This window comes from Apus apus, chromosome 11 (genome assembly GCF_020740795.1).
Source record: "Apus apus isolate bApuApu2 chromosome 11, bApuApu2.pri.cur, whole genome shotgun sequence".
In the NCBI taxonomy this organism is placed as follows: Eukaryota; Metazoa; Chordata; class Aves; order Apodiformes; family Apodidae; genus Apus; species Apus apus.
The window spans coordinates 2143990-2163368 of record NC_067292.1 but is presented as its reverse complement, the minus strand read 5'-3'; the positions used below and the strand labels follow the sequence as shown (position 1 = coordinate 2163368).

Sequence of the window (19379 nt, the reverse complement as noted above, 5' to 3'; positions counted from 1 at the left end):
TTGTTTCATGAAGAGTTGCAGTGGTTGTGCTGGCCTGTGTGAACAGCTCTTTCATGCACCTCCAGTCTGTTTATGTCTGGGCATTGAAGGGGTTGAAAGAAAATGGCACAACTGTCTGTCATCTATTTTTTCACCATGTTCATTTCGGGCACACTCACAATTAGGGAACAAAGTCAATATTAACAGCATGTAAAGATCATCATTAAAACTTTATGGCTTTAGAGGATTTTACTCCTTTTCATGACTTTTTTTTTGTTGTTGTTGAGAAGCTCGAGGTTTTTTCAAAGCACACAAAAATACAAGCAAAAGTGGGAGTCAGAATTCGAACTTCGCATAGGTTGGTTTTCACAGGGCTGTTACTTTTCATGCCTTTTTGGGCCTTTGTTTTCAGTTCTATGATCTATTGTTTTTTGGGTTTGGTTTTTTTTGTTTTTTTAATTCTTGCTGCAAAGCAGGTGATAAAGGGGATTCCTACACGTGCATCCATGTGTAAACACACGCATCTGTGTATCATGGTGAATGTGTGAATTATGTTTTCTAAGGTTTTTTTAAAGGAAGGAAATAAATTGCTCACACCTTGTGATGGCAGCAAGTGATAAGCAGTATTTTAGCCTGGAAGAGTCATTGTGGCTTGAAATGTGGAGGTGGATAGATGAAAAACCCAAATACCTTCTTGAGGTATAGTAGACACATTTATCAGAAAATTATCGTTCTGTCTTGTATTAAAAAATTCAGTTTATGAAACTGACCTAATCAAATAAAGGAGTTACTTGGTTGGATGTCAACCCTTATTTCTTTCTCCAGGACTGCACAGTATTAGTTTCTTGAGCTGCAGTATGAAAAAACCACAAAACCTTGACATTTTTGATTTGCTGAAAAACATGGCAATGCTTTCTAAAGTCTCCTAATTTGTCACAAGAACTTGTCAGCCTCAACATGTTGGGATTGATTCTAGCTCCACACAGCAATAATAATACTGATTTAAGTATTTTTATATTATGTGCATTGAAGCATACATTTCATGTAGAAGTATCTGCAATGAATTAACTGGACTTTTGCCATTCATTATATTTAGAATCATTGCAACTTTCTATTGAAAATAGTTTAAGGACTCTAATGATTGATTTTTATTGTTATTTGCTGTATCCTTCAATATCTACAGCAGCAGTGCTGCAAACAGCGGTAGTTCTTGCTTTGGGACATTTATGCTGGAGACCTGGGTATTTTGAGGTTAAGCTTGCCCTACTAGATGTCTGTTGCAAGTTTTTGTCCCAGACCATCAGCAAGTGAAGATTTTTTTTGTGACAAACCATCAGTTCATGAAGATTTTATGCCTACTTCCGTCATGATTGGGAGTTACAATTCACACAGGATTGAGGAGAAATGGCATCTTGGATTTGAGAAGCTTGTACAGCAATGTTCTCATTGGAATTTCACATTCCATTATTGTTGCACTAAGATATTGAGGAGCCAAGTGTTTAGTAATTTGTTGGTGCGATTTGATAAATTCAGAAACAATGTATAACTCCCAGATTGCATTTAGGTTAAGTGTGCAAGGTCAGTTATGGAATTGAAAAAACAATTTAATACCAACATTTCATCTGTATTTTGTAGAGTTCAATAATTCATGCATGTACAGGATGGAACTTGATCTACAAAACTTTTCAAACTGACCAAGGTTTGAACTGTGTTGATTCATTCTTCCAAATCCAATTTTGCTGAAGTTAATGGCTTCTGATGAAATATCATTTATAGTAGTCCAATGATTAAAATGAGAGCCTAGCCTGGTTAGGTCTGAGAAATAGATGCAAAATGTGTGGCTTGGATCTTTTCAGTTGTGGTGGCAGTGTTTAAAATGTGCCTGTGAGTCTTGAAATACTAGAAATACTATTTTTAGAAAGATAACATTTTGAATTCTTCAATATAATGCTAAGATTTTCAGCAGTATACATTGAAAATAAAATCTTAGGTAATAAACTTCCTTCAAGTTTTAGACAAAGGTTTTGGTTCTGTAGATGTGTTGTAAGGCTTAATGTTTATTGTTTGCCAGGTAATCACAGAGTAAGGTTTCTTGGTTGCTACACTTAGTCCATGATAAATGTGAAATCCTTTAAATTAGGAGGCTTAAAGCATTGGAAATAATCTGTCTGCTCTGAACCACGTGGGTAAACAGTTTGTTTATTCCCACTTAGCTAATAAATAGAAACTTTGTTCTGCACCTGAAACCTTTTACTTTAATTGTGTAAAGAAAAACCTTACGTGAAAGCTGTGGCACCCAAACCAGAAAGGCAGTTGTGTCTATTCCCTTGTGGTCTAATATGTTGCTATTCATAGTAATAAGCTAAAAACCTAGAGAAGTGAATGCACACAGAATTTGCCCCTTGTGTCAAAGACATTTTAGAAATCAACACCCTCTAATTGTAACGGTGACTGGGAATGAAAAAAGAGGTGTACCTGGGGATCACAAATGCTTGGAGTTTTATGCACAGATTAGGGGGACATTTCCTAGTGTCATTAGTGTCTAAGAACATTTAAAACCAGTTATAGTCATGAAAATCAGGGTTAACCTACTCCCTTGCCAGCCCCTGTAAGGTCATGTGAGATGAATTCTGGGGAAAGCAGAACAGTTACCTCAGTTCTGTGAGCAGAGCCAGCTATTGCAGTCAAGAAATAAAAGTAAAGGGTGCATGACTGGAAATCTGGTTCAGGACAGATGCCTTCATATGGCTCATGCTTTTCCTTTTTCCTAAGTAAACAACTGAAAATAATTATTGCGTTTAATGAAAGTGGACGCGTTTTACCTCATGAATGTTGTAAAATTGATGACAATTATTATTAAGATTGTATTTTGGTGAAACTCTAAAATATCTTCATATATTTGAAGCAGCACACCAGATCCTGGAAGTGGATGTTAGATAGTATATATTTTGACTAATCTATCAAACATATAATAAACAGAAGGGGGCAGAAAAGCCTTATATATTAGTTTGAATTCCAGTTGTGAGAATTTAAATATTTTTAAGGTTCCAGTCTCTGGAGATGCTTGGGAGTTTGAAAATTCAGTATTAAGAGCACTCCCTGGAAACTTGTGCCTTAAGTTGAGGGTTTTAGTTCTGTGAGCAGAAGAGTGAATGAAGAGGAGAGCAGCCAGGCAATTTGTGGTCAAAGGGGGCAAGTCTTCATCTTCCTTTGGAAATGACAGAAATTTGTGTTTCAAAATAGTTTGCACACCAGCTTACACCCAGTTGAAGTACCAGTAATACTATTTTTTAGAGTTGCAAAAACAACCAGTCTTGCTGCTTATGGAAAATAACACACAGTAGTACAACTTTAAGAGAAATAACCTGCAGTGTTTTGGGAGAGTCCTAGCTTTACTTCAAGAGAGGTAGAAAAGAGCTATGGATGGATTTAAGAGTTTCCAAAAGATGAAACAGTCTAACATCTAGCAAGGTCTCGGCAAGGTTGGTAAGATGGCAAAGAGCCAGTCTTCCATCTGCTTTGTTTGGCAGCAGATGCTATTTAACTGATACATTTCCAAACTTCAAAAACACACAGTTTGGAATCTGAATGTCTTTCCAAACAGAATTTTTCTTTTCTGTGGAACTGTACATTTTTGCATATCTTTAGCTCAATCTCTTTGTTCCATATTGCAGGGTGGAGTGTAAGACAGGAAATCTGCTCATAATAACTTTTAAAATTGTATTATTTGTAAAAAGTTAAGAGTGGTGTTTCTTTAACATCCCTTCAGGGTATAATGGAAATTAAGGTTTAGTACCAGTTCTCAGGGTAGCAGCATCCTTGGCCTTTCTGTAAGAATATGTGTGGTGGCCAGTGTACATCATTGGTTGGGTAATGATGAAAAAGAAGAAAAGCAGAAATACACGATGGAAATGATTAATGAATTGGCTCTGCAAGAGCTCTGTGTTTGAATTCCGTTTGCAGAAACTGAATGTATTTATTTGCAGTTTATCTGGTGACTATTGAGGCTTCAGTTACTGTAACTCATGTTTATTAATGCTGCTTCCTTCACCCCCGAACTTCTAGTGCCACGTAAGTCAGACTTGTGCTGGTATTAGAGTTTGTAAGAAAATTTGGAAAAGAAATGTAGAAGTAGCTCATTACATAATAAAGGATTCAAAGTCTTGTTTCATACAGTGTTTTATAAACATAAAGCAATTTCTATTTTAGTACTAAACCTGCAGTAGTAATTTCATTCATAGAAACTGTGTTTAAGATAAGTCAAGCCTACACATTTTGTTAGGGAAAATGACTGTCTGTCATTTTCTTGTCATGTTTAACACAACCTCCAGTAGGCTGCACTACTACTACTTACATACTTCAGGGAGATAAAAGTCAAAAAAGGGTAACTATAAATTTCTTTCCATACTGTCTTAATAACAACAAAAAAAGAGATATATGCTGTTGTATTTTTATGAGTATTTATCTTTAAGGCTATTTGTATTAACCTGTTAATTACACCCTGTCCTTCTCCATAACCAAAGGTGGAAGACAGATAATTCATGTAATTTCTGCTACAGTATTTTTCAGTCCTAGTTGTTTCACTTACACATGGTCTGGGAGCACTGGGTTTTGCTGCTTTTGTATATCTTTTTAAGCCAAAAGGTTCTTTGGAGCCTGTTTCACTATTTAATTTTGATGCAGTTTCAGTATGATCAAAAGAAGAGACATTGTTTTTTTTTCCTTTCTTGAAAAAGGACAGCAGGGTGTGAAGTTGCTTTTGTTACCCATAGAGGTGTAAAATCCTGACTCTTCAAGTGGAAGGTTCTTTGGGTCACTTGTAGCATTATCTGGCTGTTGGTTAGTTGGCAAACTAGTTGGAAATGGGGGTTGTTTATGAATGGTTATACTTGGCTGTACTGGTTTGTTTAGCTTTTCTCAGAGCAGAATTAATCCACAACAGGTTTTAACAGCTTTTAAAATTGGTTGATAAACTTGGTCTTAAAGCTCGTGATGCGTGGCTCTCAGGTTGTCAGCCAACTCAGAGGCTCTCTTAAGTAAGGCTGAGTACAATAAGCTCTATAGAGATGTATTTTGTAACTTGGGAAATGTCTGGCTCTTACTTATTGGAGCTGAAAATTTGATGCTGTTAAACTGTGAAGGGTATGTGTTAATAAATGCTGGATTTGCTTTATCTTTATTATAAATTGATTACAGCTTTCTCAGTTTTCAGATCCATGAATCACTCTCTGGTGATGGCTGGTGTACTTTGGCTTGTCTTCTCACAGGACCTAATCATTAGGGCTGTCTTTATAATGTCTGCTCTTATGTGATGTTCCAGATGCAAAGAATCCAAAGATAATTTTTGATGGCTGAACTCTTACTGAAAATGATGGATAGCACTGCTGCTTTTCTGGCAATTGGCTGTGACTAGGCAAGTACATGGTTTAGGGACATGAGAACTTTAACTGTTCAGGTGTCCCTACAGCTTTCAGCCCTACTGTAGGTCCCCTCAGTCTTCATCTTGGTGAATGGTTTGGTTGTTGGCAAGTTTGCATCCTAGGAGATGAGGAGCTGCATTCATTTATTTTGGCATAGCTTCAATGTAATTTTGTGTATGCTTTGCTGGTTTGTGGTTTTGTTCATGCATACCATGTGTATCCCAGTGTAAATTAATAAGTTGGTTTTCTCATTCCTGTTTGGTTAGGGAATCTTAACTGTATGTGCAGAAGGCAAAGGAAGCAAGATCTCATGAAGAGGAAGGAGTACTTTAACATTATCTTCCTAAATAGCAATGAAAAGATCCAAAGAATGGCTGTTCCTACAGATGGACATAGGTGTTAGTAAAAGATTTAACAAAATAAAAACGAAGGAAAACAGCACACTTCTAAAATGGTATTTTTCTGTATAATTTGCAAAACATTTAGATTTTATTAGTGGTAGGGCTAAATATAATATTCCTCCTGAGACCCCCACACATGCATGAGCTGTACATTTGAGTCTTCATGGTTGCCCCAGCAGTAAACTGGAAAATACTGGATTTCAAGGTCTCTTTCCTAGGCTTGCTTTCCTTGAGGCTGTGTTTGGCTGGAGACCTTTAGTACAGGCAGTGTGCCAGCAGTAACTCCAGCTCCTGCCTTCCTGATCCCCTCTCTTTTTGCATCTCCTCCTAATATATCTCTGCTGGAGGAAGATGCGAATGGTGTCCCCAGGAGCTCTGCCCTCCAGAGAACAGCACACGCTGTGTGGGTGTTGCAGTGACCACTCACTGTTGTACAGGCAGGACACAGCAGTGCTGTGGATGGGGCTCAGCAGATGTATCTAAGCTGAGCTCTGTCTCCAGGCTCTTATTTACCCACTTGCAGATGTTCACATCTGCAAAAGAGGCTCAGAATGGTCTAAACAGAGGACTCTCTTTTCTTTAACAGATTGAGCACTGCTATAATTATTCCATTAACTGGTGTATATTAGTGTGTCTAAGAAAACAGGAAGAATAACTTGTCTGAACATTTCAGTCCAAGTTTTCCTGCAAGTCATTTTCATCCATTTGGAGAAATGCTTTTGATCCTGTACCTTGTGGAAGACAGAAGTGGCAGTTTCTTTTGCTTTGTTTTTCTCTCTAAATGAAAACCTCATCTGGGAAGAGGAGGAGATGATGGTCCTGGTGTTGCCAGAAGTTCTTATATGTCACTGGCTGCATTCAGTGTGATTGACAGGTTATTGGCAGTGAAAACCCAACAGTTAAGACTAATGATCATATCTATGAGTCACACGTTTTCCATACTGAAAATTACCTTTGGCAGCAATTTTCTTATGCAAAACATAGAACATCCTTTTGTATTTAAAAAAAAAAATAATCAGAGGCTGAATATGCACACTTGAAAATAATTCTCTAGTGTGTTCATTAAAAAAAAAAAATCACCTGTTACTTGAATTATTTGGTAAACAGCATTTAAAAAAAAATAAATATCCCCAAATGCAATAATATCTGTAGGTTGTGTGCATTTTAAATTTTGTACTAAGTTGTGTCCAAGAATAGGCAAATTGCAGAACCAGTCTCTCCAAGTTCTAATGCTTGTGGGGAAAGGAATATGTGAACACAAATGGAAAGTACTGAAGCCTATGCAATAACACTGGGTTTCTGAAGAACTCCTGACCCCATTTCATATTTTCTTTCCATCTTCATGAGAATAGTACTGGCAGTGCTCATAGAAAGAGTTGCTTCACTTGGTTATCCAAGTGAGTATCAGAAGCTTTTCTCCTTCTCTTTTGTGATTTTTGTTCTCCACATTTTTAGTATCTAAGTAATGATTAAAGTTGATTCATCTTAATCATGAGATATACAGACTGAAAAAAAAGAAATTAGAATAATCCAGGATGAAAATACTCTAGGCTGTAAGGAGTTTTAATAATGGATTTTGTCAGGATGGCCCAATAATTTAACTTCACATAGAATTCTTTGTTTAATTTCATGTATATGCAGCAGATTTATCACCTTTAACTTTTTAAAATAAATACATGAATCTGAAAAGAGAACATCTCAAAGAAAAGTTACTGGGAAGGACATTCCTGTACCTGCAGGGAATCTTACGGATATCAATTTCTTCTTTGTGCACATTGGAGTCTAATGATGCCTGGTAATGGATAAGAAACTTGATTAATTTATTTTCAAAGTAGATGTAGAGTTCCTCCTTAGCCAGGTTAATCCCTGAAAAAGGTTCATGGGTGGTTGTAGATTTGTTGGGCTGTGTTAAACATTTCCAAATACTTGTTTTAGCTGTTCTCAGTGCCTGTGACTCGCTTTTCTCTCCACACTGCTTTATAGATTCTTTGAACCCTTACAACTTGGTAACAGTTAATTTCCAACTGTAGAACAACTGATGGACAATTTGGCAGTTGCTGTGGCTTGTTACAGTTGTGCCTTAGTGCTGTACAGCCAGGGAGATACATGTCAGTGAAATGTTTACTTAGTGGCTCCTCCCAAAACAACAGTGAAGGTGGGTTTTTCCTGTGAATAATCCACTCTACTAACTGAGAAAAAGGTTCATCCTTAGAGAGGTGCCAGTGTGTTTCATGGGTATTTGTTTAGGGGTAAATCTAAAAAACTTCTATGCATTTAAGTTTGAACATACATTGGTGCATTGAAGAGGAGATAAGTCACTGCTGGTGGGTTGTAGAAAAGAATTTCCCTATTTTACACTGGCTTAAATTAGCCATGTGCCATCCAGCTCACGCTCTAGTTTGGCTGCCTTAAACATGAGTATTCTTTAAAAAAAAACCTGAATAAAAATCCCCCAACCTCCTCCTTATTCTATGTCACATTTTAGTGCCAAGACTCTTTTTCAAATATAAACTTAATAGGAGCAAAATCATAAGGACTTTATAAATGTAATTTTATTGCATTTATCTCTACAGCTGAAATTAATTATTCAGAGTGTTCATTAAAAATAAGCTTTGGTAAGTGACATTTTAAACAGGCTTTCAGAAGTGATTGTAAGAAAGATGGTGATAAAGAACATTGTCTAAAAAGAAGTGTAAAATTCTTAAACATTTTAAACTGGCCTGTAAAAACTTCAAACGCAGCTATTTGGGAAATATAACGAGAACGTGTATTGCTTCTCAACTGCCAGCATTGCCAGGGATCAGTATTTTATCAAGTATTTCATGTGTTTTTCTTAAAACATGCAGTGCTGGCATTAAGAAAATAGACAGAAGTTGCCTTTTTTTTTTTTTTAGGGAGAATTGTGTGGATTGTTTCCTTCTTGATAGTGGGGAAAATGTTGAAAAGGTGACTATGAAGGCATCATAAACCATTGTACTCTAGAGAGCAACAAAAAAAATCCAACAAAACCCCCCCATGTATTGCTTAATGCAATTTGAACTTCACACAGCCACAGAAAGCTATAGTACACTCTGTTCTTGTCTATGATGAATCAAACATCTTCCAGAGCTCCTCAAGGTTTGCAATCTATTTGGCAGTCCATGAGGAATCCCATTTGTTGCTAGCAACAGATGCAATTAGTGTGAGAGGGCGGGCAGGGCATAAGGCCCTGAGGCCTTTTGTATCCAAAAAACCTGTGGTCAGTCATTTTACCCATGCCAAAGTCGAGATCCATTTGTTGTTAGCTCTTATGACAGTTCCTTATCTTTTCTCTAGATCTTACTGATGGATTTTTGTAGTGTTTAAAGTCTTGTGTAGACGTATGAATATTCAAGGAAGCAGGCACTCTATTGCAGCTGAAATAAACAGAGTTGCTGACATCAGATTTGCTTAATCTGTGTTTCAACAATTAGCCAAGGAATACAGTTAGGAAAAATAAATGACCATCAGTCACGTTTGAGATGTTGGAGCAGTAAGAACAATAGTAGGCTATTTACTGTTGGAAGCAGAGAGAAAGAAGAAAACACAAACTGTCTTCTTAGTTCTGTCATAAAGTTTACCATGAGCACAGTGGAAACAGTCTTAAATATCAAAACCATGCCTTAGAAGATTGAGTAATGGTGTGATAAGAATGGTGGTAATATCTTAAACCAAATTGAGTGATAAGCCACATGTTGGAAACAATTATTTACTTCATGTTTGCTTTTGCATTATAGTACAGACTGTTTTTCTGTGCAACGCTGCTCTAGTTATTGCCTTCTACATTGTTGTCATGATTGATAGGGAAGGCTTTCTGGTTTCTCATACACTAAATGCTTTTCTCTTGTTTTATACTTTTTTTGATATGTAAAATGCACACAAGAAATACTCTTGTCATTGTTTAAACTGCTTGTCTCTCCCTGCCCTGCTCTGATGCCTCTGGTACCACTTTTGTCTCCCCGCTCTCCAAAAGCCTTTAGCCCTGGAAAACAGTGCTTGCTTTTTAACTAAGCCCATCCAATTTTGCAATGCTTTTACATTTTTTTTCCTAGGAATTATCCTACTAGAAATGCTACGTTACCATGTACTTTGGCCATAGTATCTCTGAAAAGACTCACTTTGGACTTTTGAAGACAAGAATTTGGTGGCTCGTTGGAGCTGTGGTTTTACAGACTTCCTCCTGTGGATCTTGAGTTGATGAATTCTTTATCACTTTGACAGGGGTCATGGACTTTCATATAATTCCATTGAAGCCATCTGTCCTCTGGAAGAATTTTGAGTACTTGAAATGGTACAGATGTCAAATTTGATGGATTACCAACTCTAGCATTTGATACATAACGGCGATGCTGGGAGCAAGCGCTGAGGAGCAGTCTCTGTTTTGAAGCACTGTTGAAGCCATAAGACTTTGTTCATGTATTATTTATAAGGTTTACTCTTTTACATTCCATTTTCCTCTCTGATTTTTGTCTTGTAGTGTTGTCCCTCAGACCACAGTGATACTGAACAATGACCGGCAGAATTCAATTGTAGCCAAGATGGTTGGGCAGGAAGAGCCATTGAGCAGAGCAGCGGATTCTCTGGAAAACATCCTTAGCAAGTTAGTAGCAGTTACTGGGATGCTTCCCCTTCATTCCCTCTTTTGATAGCTCAGTATCCCTCCCTGCAGCAGTCTGAAGTGCAAAATGAGGAATGTTTTAGGTAATAGTGGGGACGAAATCATTGAACTGGCTGACAGTTCTGCCTCACTCTCGATGAGAAGAGAACACCCTGGAGGATCATGTCGGTGTTAGCTGACAGAGTGTCCACAGCTGCATGTTGTTTTCACGGGTGCCTGATCAGGTGGGAACATGCCAACATCTGTAACCAGTGGAAGAAACAATATGCAGCAGCCCAGGAAGGCTTGTTAGAATTTTTACATCTAAAGCAAGTTTTAAATTCAGTGGAACTGGAGATTCTGAGTGGAAACTGTTGTTAAATCATATGTTTTTGTAAATTATTTACATATTTTGTTTTGTGCACTGGGCCTAGACTTTTCCATTGATGTAAAATTAGGAAGTGTGCAGCTAATTTGTTCTAATTCTGCCATTTTCCTTCCATTTTATTTTGCTGGATAGCTCTTATAAACAGGAGTAGGCTTGTTGGGAGGAATATGCATTTAAAAATACATGTACTTATGTCAGTTGGTGTTTTCAGCTTCCTTGTAATGGTGCTGTTCCTGATCAAGGATTGTTTTCCCAAAAGTGTGTACTTTTCTTCCCCACAGTGCTGTTCCTGGCCGTAGGCAGAACACCATAGTGGTGAAAGTTCCAGGGCACGATGACAGTCACAATGAAGATGGAGAGAGTGGCTCTGAGGCCAGTGACTCAGTTTCCAACAGTGGACAACTGGGAAGCCAGAGTATTGGGAACAATGTCACGCTGATTACGCTGAACTCCGAAGGTAGGCTGGGCAGCTGTGAGGCTGCTTGGGCAGAGTAAATGTGGTGCTGGAATGAACCAAGATTCAACTGGAAGCCTCAGAGTTGGTGTCATGGCTCCAACCTTGAATTGCTGTGCAGTTCAGAGAGCATCAGGAGGGAGTGCACCTGACTGAATCGTTTGGTTGGTTGGTTATTATAGCTGTTTGTTTTTGTTCTTTACTAGTTTTACAGGTAGAACAGCTAATTAAAATTACTTGTAAAATTTAAAAAGTATGTCCCACTGTGGCAGTGGAGCTTTATATTTTAACCCCCTTCAATTAACTCATGCAACCTGCAGGATTTCCTATCCAAGCTGAAACATTGTTTCAGGAAAATAAATGTTTTCTCTGGGAAATAAAATCTACTAGTCCATGTCCTCCTGTAACATATGCGAGTCTGCTTGTCTAATTCTTATGAATGAAAAACAGTTACTTAGAGCAACTCTAAACAGTTTTTATAAGGAAATTTGTATTAAATACAGACTGCTAACAGGATAGCAGGATTCTCTAAGTCTTGGGCACAGAAATCAAATGTGGTGAAGTCTTAAGAGTTTTAAACTAGCTTTATAAAGACAAGTTGAGTGTGAACAGGTGAGGTTACAATTAGTGGTAAGCATTAATGCTAGGTAGCCTAAAGCTGTGTATTGAAGAGTGCATTCAGAGATTGCAGAACTGACTGTAACAATTCTGGATGGTAAATTTAATGTATAAATGAGACATTTTCAAACTTTGATACTTAGAAAACTTAAAAAGTCGGTCTACTGAAAGTCTCATGCACCAAAGGTTGTTTCTTAAAATGTTGTTCTAAAGCATTTGAATCTAGGATTCCTTGGCTTTTATACTCATGCAACATGCACATTTCATAGAGAGGGTTTAGGTTCTGTCCTGTATGTAAGTTCTGACACAGAGTTGCTTCTGAAGGGTATTTCATTTTGAGTCCATGGGCAACTAAAGGAGACTGAGGCTGTCTTAAGCATTCCTTTCAAAAAAATCATTGGATTGCAGATCATGCTGATATTGCCATATGAAAATACATTAAAATGTACTCTTAGTGGAGGTCTGTTAATGTGTCCTATAGCTCTGTGCTAGCTATGCCAGGAACAAAATATCTAACAATAGGAGGGTGTTTGTTGTATAATGCCCCTTTTGACTTAGTGGTTTGGCTCAGACAGATGTGATGTTGGCCTTCTATGCCATTGTTGTATATGTAAATTTTGAAGGAACAGGTAATCCATTAATGTCTTCACATCTGATTTTCTTCAGACCTTTAGAACACTCATCCATTAAAAAAATCTCTGAGATTGATGAATGCTTTGGGAATCAGATTAGTAATCCCCCCTATCTCCTCTTGCCCTCGTGAAGATGAGAGGTCTGCTTGCAGAGAAGGAATGCGAAGCAAACCAGCCTGCAGTATGTCACAGAAATTAAATCATTAATAAAGGAAGTGATGAAGAATAATAGGTCTGTTGTGCAGACTCATTTTCTTCAGCAGTAAAAGGCAAAAGTTGCAGCACCCATCAGCTTGCTTTCATCGTCTGAAAGAATTCTGAGTGACTTTGAGTTGCTCAATTGATCTTAAAATCCGAAAGGGTGGAGGATGTTGCACTTCAGCCCTTACACACTGAGGCCAAACACCAGGTTTTCAGTAGGAATCTCATCTGTCATCTGGTGTCTGGAAAGCAAAACTAAACAGTGTTTATAGTTGGGCTTTAGCTGACTTTGGATATGGGAGTGACCTCTGGATGTTTTCAGAATTTAGTGAATACTTCTATATAAAGGCATTGTTTGCTGTCTGCTGGCTGTTTTCAAAGAGCATTTAATCATGGAGGGTAGTTTAAAAAATATTAGTGTTACTGCCTTTCTATTTCTGAAAAATAATTTTACAGAAGCATGGAGCCCAGTTGCTGGCTCCAGTAATGGTCTAGAATAAGGGTTTGGTTTTTTCCAGCTGAACACTGTGACTTTATTCCATCTTCAGTTGTGTATTCCTCTTTCTTCATGTGCAGTAAGGCATAAATTCTCTTTTCTTGGAGCAACAATTACTTGATAATTTCCTTTTCAGAAAACTGGAAATGCTCATCCGTTTTACAGATGTAGTTACTCTGCTGGGACATGTTGATTTTACGATATAATGTCTACGAACTGAAGGCACCTAGAGATTCTGAATCTCTGATTTTTTGTGAAATTTTGTGAATTTTTTCCACATTTCACTTTGGAATAATTCATGTCCTTTCACATGGGGATGATAGGAGAAATATCAACACCTGATGTATTAATTGGTCTGAGGTTCTAAACGCGGTGTTCATGAAGTAATCTTGCACAATTGAAGAGAAAACCCAGCAAAACCAGAATTGTTCAGTATTGAATTACCAGTGTAAAATCAAATTAAAATGGTCTAGAAAGCTGACTAAGTGATTCACTATTTTATTAATGTCATATTTTTGGCACAGAAAATATCAATTGTATCCTTATGCAGCCAATTAAGAAATAGTGTTTTTTTCATTTAACTTGCTATTTTACCCCATGGATATTAATAAATGTCAAAAGTGATTAGACTGTTGTTGCTCTGAATGTGTATGTTAGTGGGTCTTTTCTGCTCTGTGGCAGCCCAAGTGGATCTTCTGGGGAAATGAGCAGTTGATATGGGTGTATAAACAGTAGTGTAAATTCATAACCATGTGCTTTAGATGTAAAATTACTTTTTTACAAATGTAATACTAAGATTAAAGCTCAAAACTATGTTTTACCCAACTTCTCCTTTAAGAAGGTATCTTCCTGCAGAAATACTGAAGGAGTTGAATGCCACTGATCCTCTCATATGGGAATAGGACATGAGCTTAAAACTGATTAACTTTGCATCCTTGGTTTCTGGAGATCTGAATTGAAGCCTTCATTTAAATCCCAAGTAAAAAATATAAATATTTATTCACTGTGCTGAAACAAGGTACTGAATGAAGAAGTCCAGATTTGACCCACTACTGAGCTCACAGTTCAGTAGAAGTGAAAAAGCAGAGAGGTCTTAAACCAGCAAACATTCAACGTACTATTCTGGTAATTCAAAGTGCTCAATCAATGCTAAAATGTTAATTGTAAGCACTGTCCGTAAGGTCTAATTAACTGAATAATTGTCCACCTAAGAGAATATATCAATGGCGTTTAAAAAGGTCCTTACTTCAACCAAGAGTAATTTTTTTAAACTCTTTTGCATAATTATCTTAGTTATAATCTTAGCTAAGAAGTTTTATTTTGGAAGAGCTTTTGGAGAGTTGCTCAGACAGTTGTGAAACTGTCCTTACCTGTGCTTACTGTCTGGTTAACCTTCCTTTTCTCTTTCTCTCTCTGTCTCTGGAAACATCAAAGCTATTTGGGTAACTCAGGTGTTGTGGCAGAAAAGCAGATCAGCAGTTGACATCAGGAGGTACACCTTGATGTTTTCATCTAAATATTTTCTTTCTGACATGTGGCTTTTTGAAATTGGAAGGACCGAACTGTTCCCATGTTTTTAGAAGTCTTTTGTGAGATTGTTAATCTCTGAATAAGTCTGTTCCAGCAGAGGGAGAGCACCAAATGAGTTACAGCATGACCTGTCAAACTCATAAACAAACCATTTTACTGTGCCAGTATCTCAGAATTTGGATAGAGACTAGTTTTCTGAAAGGTTTTGGTAGATAAAAAGCATGTAAATATAATGAAGACTAATGTTTTTGCTGTGTTCTCCTCAGGCACTGTATGATTATTCTTCAGTGTGCAGGAAACCTGCATTTAAAAATGCAGGGAACTTTTCTTGTTCATTATCCTGCCCCCCCCCCTCCCCCCCCGAGTGTGGATCATACATCTTTCTCTTTTAATCGAATAAGAAACAAACATTTATCACTAAGAGGTGTTTAAAGTAAATGTCAGCAAATGATAGATGTGTTTTTGATGTTTCAAAAGTCCATTTAATTTTGAATGTGTTTTTGCTGTAGTTTTGGATTACTCAGTTTAAACAAAGTTGTGCTTTTTTTTTTTAATCTTGAACTTTCTAATTAGGCTCAAGCATGATGAATAATTGATTAATGAAAAACATTTTAAAATCATTTGGGCCTTGTGTCTATGTGCATATTTTGGGTTTTTTTTAAATGAATTGTCATAGATCTTTAGAGACTTACAGAAACTTACTTGTTTGTCCATTTCTGTTTGTGAGGATTTAGTTGCTATGTGTGTTAAGTTGTTGATAGTGCAAGGACTTGTCCATCTGTCCAGCTGTGACTGGGATGGAGCTGATGTTTCTCTCAGGTGTTTTGAAGCTGTGCAGAATTGAACGACTTCAATGTCATGGGCACCCTCCAACTTTGGACAGTTCAGTGTTTATGCAAAGTAGCAATAGCACAGGAGGAGGTTTCATTATTTTCACTGACGTGGTTTTGGAGTGGGAGTATTAAGTTTTATATGCTAAACATGCTGAAATATTGTGGGGTTTTTTAATAGTTGTGTGGGAGTTTGTGTGCTAAATGATGTGATGGCAGTCTTCTATTTTCCTCTTCAGTTTTCAGATATTATACTTGGACTTTCAGGGTGGTAGTAGAAGAAAAAGTTTAGACTTACTTTTGAGGAGACTTTTTTTGTGCTTTGTAGATTTCTTGTACATTTCTAAAGGTCTGTAAAGTCTGCATTAGATTTCTCCAACCGAGAATGATATTTAGTGTCCTTCTTGCACAGAACTTGCATCACAAAGTGATTCTTTAGGCCTGCATATCTCTGAATAGATCAGTCCTAGTTGATAATGGCCTAAAGAAAGGCCTCGTGTACAGTCCCTGGTTCAGGAAAACTTCCCTCCTAACATTGTGGTGCTCTTTTGGATTTCACCTCCCACTGCAAAAAAGTCCTGTGAACAACATTAGATCCACACTAGTTTAAAGTTACAGAAGTTTTAAACCTATGATATTAAGTACCTATATTATTTTCTGACTTTAATGAATTCTTTAGTGCTGGTATGTGGCTGTAATCCTGTCAAGGGTTGGTTTTCATTTGACTAAGCTATAACCTGGCAACCATCTGCACTTAATGCTCACCACAAATCTGTTAAAAAATATTCTGACATTCTCAAATATATTTTTCTAAACTTTTTGACTTATGAGTTTGAGCATTAAAATATAATTTAAAATATTGAATCTGTGACTTAGAGTACAAACAAGAGGAGCATCTGTTCCTAAAAGATTAATGCACATTATGTTATCCTTTTAAGTCTTTCACAATAGAGTTACTGTCCTAATTTTAATGTGGAAGGAAAAAAAAAAAAAGCAGGACCTCTCATCTTTGTGGTATAAGAATGTCCCATTCAGCATTACTGGGCTGCTCTAAAAGCAGATATATTTAGAAAAGGTTTATGCTAAAGCCAAAACTGTGAGATTGCTCAGAAAGAAACACTGTACTTCCTATCTCCCAAGAATGTGGAGTCCTCTTGAACAGAGCTCCATGAAAGCTGTTTTTAAGAGATATAAAATGGCAAGATCCATTGATTTAGAATCTGGTTTAGTGAACTTTATACTTGATAGACTGACAAATGATGTTTGGCACCATATGTGATAGTTTTGTATCATGTCTGCTTTCTCTGCATTCCTTTTGCTGCATTTTAAGACTATCAAAAATACAGAATTAGAAACATAAATGTATTTTTTGAGAAGGGAAAACTGGTCTGCATAGTGTGCTAATTAAAGGATGAATAATATTTTTCCAAAGAAAATTGTTTGGTTGCATATTATCTTTTGAACTTTGCATCTGAAACAGTAATTTTACAGTAATACTATTAAATAGTGCTCAGACTTTGCTTTCCAAATGTGAATCCAAGCAGCCATTTGTGCGTGGCCCAGACTTATCTGTCTACGGGATTTTCCAGTTCACTGTAAGATCAAATCTCACACGTTATGTGATCATTTGCAGCACTTGGCTTTTCCTGCCAAGTTCCTTATGACCTGATGCAGACAGCATGAATAAACTTTTAAATAGCAGACCTTTTGTACCTTAAGAAGTATTATGTATGACAGATGTGAAGACACTGATGAGACGTCAAGAGCCTCAGTGACATGTTAAAGCCGAAAAAAACTATAGGAATTGAAACTGCTTTGATTTTCTTTTTATTATTGTGAGCAAACAAAGAACAATGGTGTCTTCCAGGTATGGGTCACAGTGATGATTGGAGTTAACTATCTGGCCCACTGTATAAAGTTAAATATAACAAAGAGGTGATAAACATAAAAGTTGGAAAATCTACATTTGAAATCTGATTTTCTGACATGAAACACATTTCCTAAAGGTTTAAAAGCCCTGTAAATTCACAGATTCTAATTTTCTCAATTTTATCTGGATTTTTTTTTTTGGCTGGTTGTTGTAAATTACAGATGGTCACATAGTCCTCATTTTCTCCTTCTTTGAATTAATTCCCTGGCCTTGCATGAGTCACAGAATAAATGAATCTCATCTTTCATGGATGTAACAATGTTCTGGAACGGAGACCCTATTTTTACAGTGCCTATGATGTTATGCTGAGGCTTCTCTGCACACCATGGTGCTTTTCTGGGCATGCTTTGGTACTGCATGCTTCTGAATGTTCTTTCATGCTGTGTTTTCTCTTAGGGAACTAAAGAAGAGTGCAGGAGAGTGCAGGATGTGTTTTCAGAATCTGGCATAGTGCACCAGTCTTTGTCTTGGGCCTTAGATGTTAACTGGAACTGTCTCCAAACTGTAGCCAAATCCTTTGTGCTTTACAGATTATACCTGAAGCATGAGATTCTTGTGTCTTTCTTCTATATTTACATGAAATTTAAACCTATTTTTCTCATCCATGAGAACAGTCAGGCACAAAAAAAATTCTGTGTCCAGGGTTTCTGATGCTTGTGGCTGTGTGTGTTGTACACTTCTTTGGCCAGAATTCTCAGTGTCTTAACTGCTTTCTGTGGTGGGAGGAGGTTTTGGTGAACATAGCTTTAAAGCTAGGTCTTTAACTTTTCTGTTAGCACAAGCTTGAAGTCACATTGCTAGATTTGTAGGTTCCTGCATAGCCTGATAGTCACCCAGTCCTTGATATTTAATGATTGTTGGTTAATACAGTCAGAGCTCTTGTCGTAATCACAACCTCTGGCAACTCTTGCAGGGACAAAGGACTCAGGCTAATTGACAGAAGTTTATTTAAAAAGATGATGTTGAATCTCCTAGACATCAGCCAAAAGATGATTTAATTTCTCTAGAAATGGGGGTTTATTTTTGTAGGTTGGGACTTTTTGTTAAGGTTAATGGATCTCCCTGCCTTTGTACTGCAGCTAGCTGGTGTCTTTCTCTGCTGAGAATGCCAGATTGCACCCAGCCTTGGGAGTAAAATAAACACAGCTACCTGGAATGTTACTTTGAGTGTTTATGTGGGCAGATGTTTCCTTTTGTTTTTCCTTGTTTTAAAGGAATGATGGACAGCATCTAGTGAGAAAGTGGAGCTTAACTTTGCTCCTGGTCTTACTGCTAATGCCCAGATGTCAAACCAGGGGAGTGTAGGCCAGTGGAAAGACCAGAGGTAACAATTAAGTGTTTGTCATCTCCCTAGGCAAGGAAGCACAGACATGGAGAGCAAGTCTGAAAGCCAGAGTGTCTCTTGTCTAGTTTGTGTTCTCTTGGCACAGGTTTTCTTGATAGTCCCCTTAGAACTGGCTCCTCCTGTCTCCATAGAAATGTGGGTGTGCACAGCAGCCTCAGCTCCCCTCGCATTCTTGCATGTACCTGCTGGAAGGGTCAGCTGTCTTGTGAGATAAAAGAATGGGACTTAATGCAGTAAAAAAGACTTGAAAACAGCAGTGAAATGTGAACTAGTTCTGGAGTCACTAGAATGGAGATAAAGGCAAATTTTCTGATCTAAAAAAAACCCCAAACAAACCCACAACAGTGAAGAGGAGCTAGAAATTAGTCTGTCATCGAAATGAGCTTCTTAGTACAGAGAGATCAGATAAAAAAATGTCAGAACTTTTAACACTGGAAGTAGAAACAATCAAGAGCCACTTCTCTGAGACAACATTTGGAGTAAGGAAATTCAAGAAAGTATCTTTCCACACAGCACTCAAAATGCAGGAAGGCCATTAGG

General features: G+C 37.4%; 1 protein-coding gene across 5 annotated transcripts in view; it reads left to right on the top strand.

Moving 5' to 3' along the window:
* Positions 1–19379, top strand: part of BANP (BTG3 associated nuclear protein) — a 135913-nt gene that overhangs the window by 20757 nt on the left and 95777 nt on the right. For all 5 annotated transcript variants that reach the window (XR_007890598.1, XM_051629556.1, XM_051629557.1 and 2 more), the window contains 2 exons: positions 10296–10418; positions 11085–11260. Coding sequence is in view for 4 of the 5 variants with exons in the window: in XM_051629556.1 (XP_051485516.1) it covers positions 10296–10418; positions 11085–11260 (299 nt within the window). In the remaining variant the exon portion in view is untranslated. The remainder of the gene's footprint in view (positions 1–10295; positions 10419–11084; positions 11261–19379) is intronic.